At 40.5% G+C, this 10,999-nt stretch overlaps 1 protein-coding gene across 1 annotated transcript; it reads left to right on the top strand.

Annotated features, from left to right (window-relative positions):
- Window positions 1–478: 478 nt before the first annotated feature.
- Window positions 479–922, top strand: LOC145958667 (uncharacterized). Its single transcript, XM_083076176.1, has one exon. The coding sequence runs from the start codon at window positions 479–481 to the stop codon at window positions 920–922; it is 444 nt and encodes a 147-aa protein (XP_082932302.1).
- Window positions 923–10,999: the final 10,077 nt, after the last annotated feature.

Raw genomic sequence — 10,999 nt, 5'->3', positions numbered from 1 at the left:
CCCATCTACGGTGAAAGAGGTACAGCAATTGACGGGAAGGATGGCTTCTCTCTCCCGATTTCTATCAAGAGCAGCGGATAAAGCGCTGCCTCTTTTTCAATGTCTGAGGAAGAACGACCGGTTCGCTTGGACGACCGAGTGTGAAGAAGCCTTCTCCGAGCTCAAGAAGTCATTGGCATCCCCGCCGATCCTGACAAAACCACGACTAGACATGCCCTTGTTGGTGTACATCTCGGCGTCTGACTGAGCTGTCAGTTCAGTTCTGGTGCAAGAGCAAGAGGCTTCTGAAGTTCCTATTTACTTCGTAAGTAGGGTCTTGCAGGGAGTAGAGACAAGATATCAGAGAATCGAAAAGATGGCCCTCGTTATACTGGTCACTGCGAGGAAGTTGAGGCACTACTTCCAGAGTTACAAAGTGATAATTCGTACTGATCATCCGATTCGACAAGTCTTGTAGAAACCCGATCTGGCTGGTAGAATGATGAAATGGTCGATCGAGCTATCGGAATTCTCCATCAAGTACAAGCCGAGAGGAGCAATCAAAGCTCAAGCATTAGCCGACTTCTTGATGGAGTTGACCCCTCCGGCCAAGGAGGACACATTCGGTGAAACTCAGTGGATTCTATCGGTTGATGGTGCTTCAAATCTAGGAGGAAGTGGAGCTGGAATTGTCTTGGAAGGCCCGGGCGGAATTCTACTAGAACAGTCATTACGATTTGAGTTCAGGGCAAGCAATAACCAAGCCGAGTACGAGGCGTTATTAGCAGGGATGAGTTTGGCAAAGGAGATGGGGGCGACGAGCTTGTCAGCTAGAAGCGACTCCCAGTTGATTACCGGACAAGTGGCGGGAACCTTCCAAGCCAAGGATCCTCAATTGGCCAAGTACTTGGAAAAGGTCAAAATCTTATCGGAAAATTTCTGAGAGTTCACACTTAACCACGTGCCGCGGGAGCAAAATTCGAGAGCAGATCTCCTCTCCAAGTTAGCCAGCACAAAGAAGCCAGGAGCCACCCGCTCGGTCATCCAAGAAACTTTAGCTCAGCCAAGTATAAATGAGCCAGAGGGGAGTGTTCTTTTCATCCAAGAGGAGCTCAACTCCTGGATGGGACCCTATATTGCGTACCTGACTCGGGGGGAATTGCCAGAGGACAAGAAGGAGGCGTCACTAATACAGAGGGAGTCAACCAGGTTCGTAGTCATCAATGAAAGATTGTATCGAAGAGGTTTTAGCTCTCCCCTTCTAAGGTGTTTGACCACGTCACAAGCGCAGAGAGTGATGGACGAGGTACATAGCAGAATGTGTGGAAGCCATATTGGAGGACGAGCTCTGGTATACAAAGTGGCGAGGGCAGGCTACTTCTGGCCGAGTCTGAGAAATGACTGCGTCAATTGGGTTCAAAAATGTGATGGATGTCAAAGGCATGCAACTCTGCACCACACCCCAGTTGAACGACAACACTCGATTTTGTCTCCTTGGCCATTCAACAAGTGGGGTATTGACATTCTCGGTCCATTTCCAATTGTAGTAAGACAGTTGAAGTTCTTGATAGTGGTTGTGGACTACTTCAGCAAATGGATCGAGGCGGAGCCAGTTGCAACCATCTCGGCAGAAAAGGTTAGAACTTTTCTTTGGAAGAATGTGGTGTGCAGGTATGGAGTCCCTCAAATGCTCGTTTCCGATAATGGGACACAGTTTGCAAGCGCGAGAGTTCGAGATTTTTGTAAAGAGGTCGGCATCCGAATGGCATTCACTTCCGTCGAACACCCACAGTCTAACGGTCAGGCGGAGTCGGCCAACAAGGTAATCCTTACAGGTTTGAAGAAGCGTGTGCAAGACTCCGGCGCTTCATGGGTGGAAGAGCTTCCCCGAGTGCTATGGTCGTACCACACGACTGTTCATTCAACGACCCAAGACACTCCCTTTAATCTGGTATACGGAACCGACGCCATGATCTCGATCGAAATTGCAGAGCCTTCAGTGCGCACTACAGCTTTTTTGGAGGAAGAATCCGACCAGGGAAGACGAGTTGATTTGGACTTGATCGCAGAGACAAGAGAAAAGGCAAGGATAAATCAAGTAGCGGCCCAGAGAAGAGCAGCCTTCAAGTACAATACAAAGGTAAATCCAAGAGACTTTGTCGTCGGTGACCTAGTTTTGAGGCGTGCTCAGCTAACACAGATGAGGAACAAGTTATCACCTAAGTGGGTCGGCCCTTACAAAATACACGACGTGGTCGGCAAAGGGGCTTACCGACTTAGGACTTTGGATGGAGGGATGATACCGAGAACTTGGAACGCGGCCAATTTACACTTCTATTATAGCTAGTCTTTCTTTCTATTTTGTATTAGGTGCACTCTTTTCCTAACTCAGTATTTTTTCCCCGTAAAAATAAGAGGGGTTTTGGCTGAGAAGGTTTTTAACAAGGCACCACGGTTCGTCTATTATTCAATGAACATCATTATTCCTCATATGATTTTTCATGTTTTATACAGAAGCGACCAAAACTCGTGATTGTCGGCAAAAGTCCGACTGGGCGAGTAGAAATAACTCGAAGACTAAAACTCGTGATTGTTGACAAAAGTCCGACTGGGCGAGTATAAATAACTCGAAAACTGAAACTCGTGATTGTCGGTAAAAGTCCGACTGGGCGAGTATAAATAACTCGAAGACTGAAACTCGTGATTGTTGGCAAAAGTCCGACTAGGCGAGTATAAATAACTCGAAGACTGAAACTCGTGATTGTCGACAAAATTCTGACTGGGCGAGTATAGATAACTCGAAGACTGAAACTCGTGATTGTCGGCAAAAGTCCGACTAGGCGAGTATAAATAACTCGAAGACTGAAACTCATGATTGTCGGCAAAAGTCCGACTGGGCGAGTATAAATAACTCAAAGAATGAAACTCGTGATTGTCGGCAAAAGTCTGACTGGGAGAGTATAAATAACTCGAAGACTGAAACTCGTGATTATCGGTATTTGGACGACTAGTTACATCGGAATTCAACTTTTACCTTAGACAAAATTTTGTCATTATTCTTGTCGGCAATTGGACGATCGGAAATTGGACGACTAGTTACATCGAAATTCAGCTTTTACCTTAGACTAAATTTTGTCATTATTCCTGTCGGCAATTGGACGATCGGTATTTGGACGACTAGTTGCTTTGGAATCCAACTTTTAACTTAGAAAAAATGTTATTTTTATAGTCGGTATCTGGACGACTAGTTACATCAGAATTCAACATTTACCTTAGACAAAATTTTGTCATTATTCCTGTCGGCATTTGGACGATCGGCAATTGGACGACTAGTTCCATTGAGATTCAACTTTTACCTTAGACAAAATTTTGTCATTATTCCTGTCGGCATTTGGACGATCGGCAATTGGACGACTAGTTCCATTGAGATTCAACTTTTAACTTAGAAAAAATGTTATTTTTATAGTCGGTATTTGGATGACTAGTTGCATGTGGGTTCTTAGAAAACGTTCATTTTAGTTTCGACCATTTCTCGATTTATAACTCAAAACTTTCCCGACTTTAGGAAGTCGTTTCTTGTCGTAGGGGGTGAGGACAAATTCCTAAGTCTAGATAAACACAAAAAAGACCATACTTCATTAAATGTTGTGAAACAAGAGCGACATTAGGTACAAGAAACATAACAATAATTAAAAACATAATAGCTAGTTTAGAGAGTCTTGGAGATCAAAAGAGATCAATCGTCCTCAGGGGGATCCACAAGCTCGCCATCCACGATTTCCTTGAAATAGCCAAGGCCTTCAAGGTCGATGTTAGCATGAAGAAACTTCACTTGGCTTGTAGCAGCGTCAAAACCTTGCGTGAACTTCTTCAGGGCATCCATTTTGGCGGCATGAAGGTCAGATTGCAACTTCTCAATCTCCACCTTCATCGTGGCCACATCATTCTAGAAGACTTGAACCGCGTCGGCACTTTTGTCTCGTGCCAAGTGAGCCTCCTCAACATCTTTCTCCAACTTTGATCTCTCGGCCACCCAAGCTTTCCGATCGTCCTCGAAGACACGTCGACCCTCTAACAACTTATCCCGCTCAGCGGCAACCCATCTTAAGTCAACCTTGCCCTTATTGATACTCTCTTCAAGGGTACTGATTTTCTTCCCTTGCAATTTGATCTCCCTTACCATCCCACGAATCTTGTCCTCATTAATAAGAGACAAGGCTGACAGCCGATTTGTAAGAGACTCCACGCCCTTGGCAATAGAGAAAGCACTCATCTTCTCTAGGTCGAGCTTATCCCCCTCGAGCAAATCCGTATGGTAGATGTGGGAGGAATGGTTGAACGTTTCATCCCAGAAAGAGGGGACCCTCCCCTGCTCGTTTCCGTGGTCCACGGGCTCCCAATTCTCACCCATACACATGCTTATGGTTCATTCGGCCGATTGAACCTCTAGGTCTTTCTCGGCCTCATCCCCCCCGACCTCGGTCTCCAAGTTCACGAGGGTAATAGGCTCCTCGGTTTCTCGGCGACGCTTCAAAGGATTTTCGCCGACCACACCCTTCGGGACAGAATCTTCAACGTCCCTCGCCCTTTCACCGACCACGTCGGCTACAACAGCTTTGGAAGCCTCTTGTTGCTTCCATAACTTCCTCAAATCCCGGTTGCTCATGCTAGCCATCCTATCTGAGAATTCAAACAGCACAACATTAGTCAGACAGAAAAATTAGAGAAAATACAAAAACAAAAAAGGGGTGATCGGTCAATAACCGGGTACCTATATAAATTCTCAGTTCCTTGGGCCTAGTTTCTAAATCTAGAAGTTTTGCAGTGTTGAAAATAGTTTCGAGAGCCTCAAGTTTTTTAACGTCTTCCTGGTCGGCCTCGGAGAGCTTGTCGGCAGATAGCCCCCCAAAGGATATCGTCTTTTGTTTCCAATACAAGGGAAACCCTTCTAGTACATCTTCATTACCCGAAGTGCACCGTATTCGAAAATATGACCTTTTAAAGTCCTTATAGGATGATTGAAACAAAGTTAACAACCCCCGATTCGATACCCCATGTACAGACACCCAGCTACTACGTTTATTACTACGACTCTCGAAGAAGTAGAAAAATTTATTTACGATCGGGGTTATACCTAAACCTAGACACAGGACCTCGAACCCTCGGAAAAAAGCCCAGCTATTAGGATGGAATTGGGTGGGAGCCACGTCCAAGGCTCGAAGCACTCCTTTCTCACACACAGTTAAAGGCCACCTCACCCTCAACTTGGAAATTAAAGTACAATAGCAAAAGGTAAACTTCTCGGCAGAACCACCATCAATACATACGGGTTCTTTATCTACGCAAGGTTCACGGATAATTATATGGTCACCCTCACTACACACCACATGCTCTGTACAAAAACTCTCCATGGCATCCCAAGAGTTTATTAAAGACTCACAACGCAAAACATCATCTTTCACCCATTGGTACATTTCCCCGTAGTTTACTACCGCCATGATAAACAGTAAACCCAACTTAAATAACAACTATGGCTTTGCTACAAACAGAAATGGCCAAAAAATGGTTCAGATGGGCGTACCTAGGACACACAACAACCTCCCACTCAATTAAAACTCCAAAGCGCCGCCGTAGACCGCCGTGTATCACCGGAAAATCCTAATGAGCCTCGAGGAACCACGGAGGAGAACAAAGTGAAAAAAGGGGAAGGGGAAACAGCAGCAGAAAATGGAAAAAGGCCCGCAAGGCATTTCCATTTATAGGGCCGAAGAGGCGTATGAGAGAAGTCGCGAACGAAACGCGGCGTTTCGAGCGAAACGCAAAAACATAACACCCTTTCACACGTGGAACGCTGTGACTACTGGATGAGGGGGTCCCATAATTAAACGCAATTAAGTTTCGCTGCCACGTGGCGGCACAACCACTCATGTCCCTGCAAAAAACGGCTACAAATTAAATGCTTGTCCCCTCATTTGTCATACCAAAAGGCGCGACTCGGGAATCACGGTATGACGAACCGTATTTCCAAACGGTAGAGGTCAGGTCCTGCTCATGGAGAAACTCATAGTCCTTAAAGACTCAAACAATACCTAAAACACATACCAAATCAACGTTAAAGAAGAGTTACTCGGTTATGAGTCGACCTCACTCCCCATGAAGAGGTAGAGAGGAAATCTGTTCAGTCAAGAACTTTCACCTCATTGGCTTAGCGCTAGAAGCCAAGCATGTCGTCTCGGCCTATTCCCGATACCTATTCCCGGCCTATGTCCGAGGTGACTCAATGAGAGCAATCATTTTAGCCTTTTCGCCTTATAGGCTCAAGGCTGGAAGGCAAGTGTACCGTCCAGGTCGTAATCCGACCTGATCTCCCTAACGGCAGTAGGGCGACCCTGACCCTCTACTCGGCCAATACCTGACTAGGTCACCCGGCCCAAAGCCCTCTCGCCTTACAGGCTCAGGGCTGGAAGGCAAGTGTACCGTCCAGGTCGTAATCCGACCTGATCTCCCTAACGGCAGTAGGGCGACCCTGGCCCTCTACTCGGTCGTAACTCGATTTCCACTCGCCTACAAAAGGAGGGGGTTCTCGGCATTCACCCGACTGAATGCTCAGTGTGGGTCTAATCGACCAAATGCCGACTCGACTCGTCCTCGCTCACCCTGCACCCTCGAGATAACCTAGTCGGTCAGAGCCCGACTCGACTTGCTCTCACTCACCCGGCCCCGCGAGATAACCTTGTCGGTCAGAGCCCGACTCGACTTGTTCTCACTCATCCTGCACCCTCGAGATAATGAAGGTTAAGGAAATCTCTTCATTCTCGGGGCCCAAGAGGCCCATGAACGAGGTACCATAAAACTCAAAACCCTAGAGCTAAGGAGGCAGATTACACTTTTGAATGCTCTGGCTCTAAGGCACGATCTAGGAAAAAACCCTAGTCCACCCTTTGGTCGGAACAGTAACTAAATCATTAGTTAATGTGATCAAACACTTTCAATTCAACCACTCAACTTATAACTTTCCAACTTTTTAGCTCCTTGCTTATAGTAACTTATAAGCTTTCAACTAACTTATAATTTAGTTTTACCAAAAACATTCTAAGTGTTTGTTTGGAAAAGTATTTGAGAAGATTATAAGCTCATTTGATTAATTTACGGGTGTGTTTGGAAAAATTAACTTATAACGTGGCTAAAAGCTTATAAGCTAGTTGAAAGCTTATAAACTATAAGTTAGGAGTTGAAAAACTAAAAGCTTATAGGCTAGTTGATTGAATTGAAAGTGTTTGGTAAAATTAGAGGATAAGTTAGCTGATTAATGTAAAATGGCATATTTGTTTAATAATAAAAGTGGGAGAATAACATGTAGGTAACATGGTTTCTAAATTAAAAAGGGTAAAAAAAATTCAAGTAAATTAATGAGATAAATAAAAGTAAAAGGAGAAAAGCTAAAAGCTTATAAGTTATAAGCAACTTCAATTACCTTATAGAAACAAGCTATAAGCTCCTAAAATAAGCTTTCATACCAAAAAAGCTGATTTTGGTCAAACAAGCTTATAAGTTAGTCAAATAAGCTTATAAGCTCTTCAAATGCCTTACCAAAAACTCTATGTAACATCTTAGACGCACCAAAATTAGAGGGATCCAAAGATTCATATAGGTGCAAAATTGTGCAATTGAGAATGATGTAATAGATTTAATTTGTACTACTTATATCAACAAGATGCATCTACTTTTCGGTAGCTCATCACTTAAGAACCTCATAGTTAAGCATGTTTGACTTGGAGCAATTTAAAGATGGGTGACCTCTTGTGTAGTTTCCCAGAAAGTATATGAGTGAGGACAAAGTACACTGAAAAGTCTTGTGTTAGTTTATAGGGATAGTTGTTGATCCTAGAAGCAGTTGGACAACATAGAAAAGGCTACTCGTGGAGGGTTTTGACTGGTGAAGATTTCTAACCAACAAGGAGTTGTGTGAAGTGTCTGTAACACTATATGTTTAATGTCTTATTATATGATTATTTGTTATATGTTGCTTTATATGTTATTATGTTGCATGATCCTTGAGATTTAAGTTATTTTGGACTATTTTAAGTCTAGGTCAAACTTGACCAAGTTTAGGAGAAGGTATATAAGGTTTTCTAAAGATTTGAACTTCATAAGTTTAATTCTTAAGAAATTGAGAGATAGGTTTTAGAGAGACAGACTCTAGAGAAAAAAGAGTTATTTTCTTCTTTTGACTCTATAGAAGTGTCTCAATCCTTCCTATGTGGAAGTGTTGTGGTGATTGTTTAGAGATCTAAAGCTAGGAGGTTGAGAATCAGAGATCGAAGCAAACATATGGTGAATTCTTGGGAAATCTTATTCTTCATCATTCTTCCTTTTTTTTCCTTGTTTCTTGGGAATTTGAGGTAATATATTGATTTTTGTTGTGTTGATTAATGCTTTGGAAAGAATTTAAGTCAAATTTAAAAGATAAAACCTTGGTGTTCTTAGTTATTGGGGTTTCTTGGTGAAGAGAGAATAGTTGAATGACCTTGAATTGTATTGTTGTTGTATGGTGTAATTCTTTCATTTTATAAACTATATGATTCTAGTAGCTGATGAATTATGAAATGCATGCATGAATCTTGGAGTTGGAGGAGAGGATTTTGAGTGAAAGTTGGTTTTTTGGGAGTGAGAACCTTGTTTTTGAAGTATACTTATCTATTGTGTTTTCTAGCTCATAGCACCCCTATGGCTCACTCAAGTGAGTTGGTGCAACCATTTCAAAAGTGGTCTTTGACTTGGCTCACTTGAAGCACTCAGTAAGTTACTCTAAGTGAATTTTGCTCACACAAAGTGAGAGCTCACTCTGTTAAGGGACTTGACTTCATCTCCCAGGTGTAGTCTCTATTTGAGCTTGCTTAAAGCAAGTTGTTGAGTGCTTCAAGAAAATTTCATTCACTTAAAGTGCATCCAATTGAGCTTGAAGCGATGGTTTCCTTTGAGACTTGTTGTTTTTTTAAGTTATATTCTTGTTATGTTGGTTGTTTACATGAAAGTTCATGATGATTGAACCTAATTCATAGTATGTTCATTTGAGAAGATGTATGATGATGATTTAAGTTGATTAAGTTGATAGTAGCTTGTTGTTTGATGTGGTATGAATTAAGTTGTATGATATTAAGTTTTGATAGACATGTGATGCATGTTTTTTTAAGTTAAAAGTCGTATAAAAATGAGAGGAGACAAAAATTTACATATTTCACTATGTGGATATCCATTACAACGCTCTAAGAGCCAAAAATTTGAAAACCCTTCAATGAGTAAATTGCCTCTTGATCGAAAAGTTGTTTTAAGTTGTCTCCTCTAGTTTTTTAGTTGAAACAATATGGTGAAGGTCGAACCATACTTTCCATAAGTGGCCAACGAGTAAGGTATAAGGTCGAGGGCCAAAATCTCTAAGTACTGGAAAGGTATGTAGTATTTGGAGATATCCAACATGATAATTCCATATAGACTTAGTTATGCATGTCAAGGTGGTGATAGAATCACACCTAAGTTGTTTTATCCTTGAAGGTTGTATTGGATTTTCCTAGTGTAAATGTCGAGACTTGATAAACCAATTTTTGTCATCATGTAAGGTGTGTTTCTGGTTTTATACCAGTTATTATGATTTAGTAGGGTCAAGCCTCTTAAACTGTTCATCAAGTTGTAGGAGATCCCCATAAGTTGTTATATGTGACAACGTGATAGTTATTTAATTGTTTAACTTGTTCAATTGTTTAGTTGATTATAAGTTGTTCAAGTTGATTTCTTAGTTGTTTATGTTGTTAAGTTGTGAATGTTGTTTAATTTGTTGTTATGCTTTTAATCTGCAACGCTAACTTGTTGTTTTAAGTTGCATATGTTGCTTGAAGTTGTTATTTCCTTATATGATGTTATGGTGTTTTCTTTCACAAGCTTAACCTCGCTTCTTCATGTTGTTGGACTGCAATAATTATACTTGTTACGAGGGTATGCAAGATTAGGTGGAGGGTACGCTTGGTGGATGGCCAGGCTAGAGATGACCTTTATTTTGTTGTGTTGCTTTGATACAACATCTGTATATAGAGACATTTGATCGATGCTAGAGTTGTGTTAGCAGTATTCTATACTAAATGTATATTTATACATATGTACAAGGTTTTTGTCGTAATCATTCAAGGAATTTATATTTTCAAGTCAAAACTTGCAGAGACTATTTTATGTTTTTACACCTTATTCATATATTTGTTGTATGAATATTCAAATATTGTTGTATGATAACTTTCTAACTTAGTTGATTCTTTATGTTTTCCATTGCATAGTAGCTTTACTATAGTAAGTAAAGTGACTTCTTAAGTCGTTATAATGTCATTATGTGAAGTATTGTGAATTGGAGTCACTAAGACATCGATTCTAAGAAGTGTGACTCTATATAAGTTAGTTTGATTAAAACAAATTTATTTGGTATGAAAAGTTATTTTAAGAGCTTATAACTTATTTTTATAGCTTATAACATATAAGCTCTTAGTGTTTTTTTTTCTTCATTAATTTACTTGAAATCACTTTACCTACCTTATCATTATATCACTCTAATTATAAAAATCATGTTATGTCATTTTATATTTATCAATTAGTTTATCAATTAATTTTATCAAGTATTTTTAATTCAATCAATTAGTTTATAGCTTTTAAATTTTTAACTACCTTATAGAATAGCTTTATCAATCTTAAGAATGTGTTTGACATGACATTGAAGGAGTTTATTAAAGATTTTGACTAATTTATAAACTAATTTGATTAAAATAAATTCATTTAGTATTTAAACTTATTTTATTAATTTATATTTTCTTAAGCTACCAATTTTTTTCTTCTTATTTATATAATATCATCATTAATTTATTTGAAATCTCCTTTTTATCTCATAACTAAATATGTCTTTATATCATTTTTCAATTGTCACCTAACTTATTGAGTTATCCTACCAAACATTTTTAGTACTAGATAGGCAAATAGTTGCTCA

This window comes from Cajanus cajan, chromosome 6, assembly GCF_000230855.2.
Source record: "Cajanus cajan strain Asha chromosome 6, NIPB_CcT2T_4, whole genome shotgun sequence".
NCBI classification, from domain to species: domain Eukaryota; kingdom Viridiplantae; phylum Streptophyta; class Magnoliopsida; order Fabales; family Fabaceae; genus Cajanus; species Cajanus cajan.
The sequence above is the reverse complement of the archived record's forward strand: the minus strand, read 5'-3'. Positions and strand labels throughout refer to the sequence as shown.

Coding starts and splice junctions, on each gene's coding strand:
- LOC145958667 (XM_083076176.1), top strand. CDS start 479: ATGATGAAATGGTCGATCGAGCTATCGGAATTCTCCATCAAGTACAAG.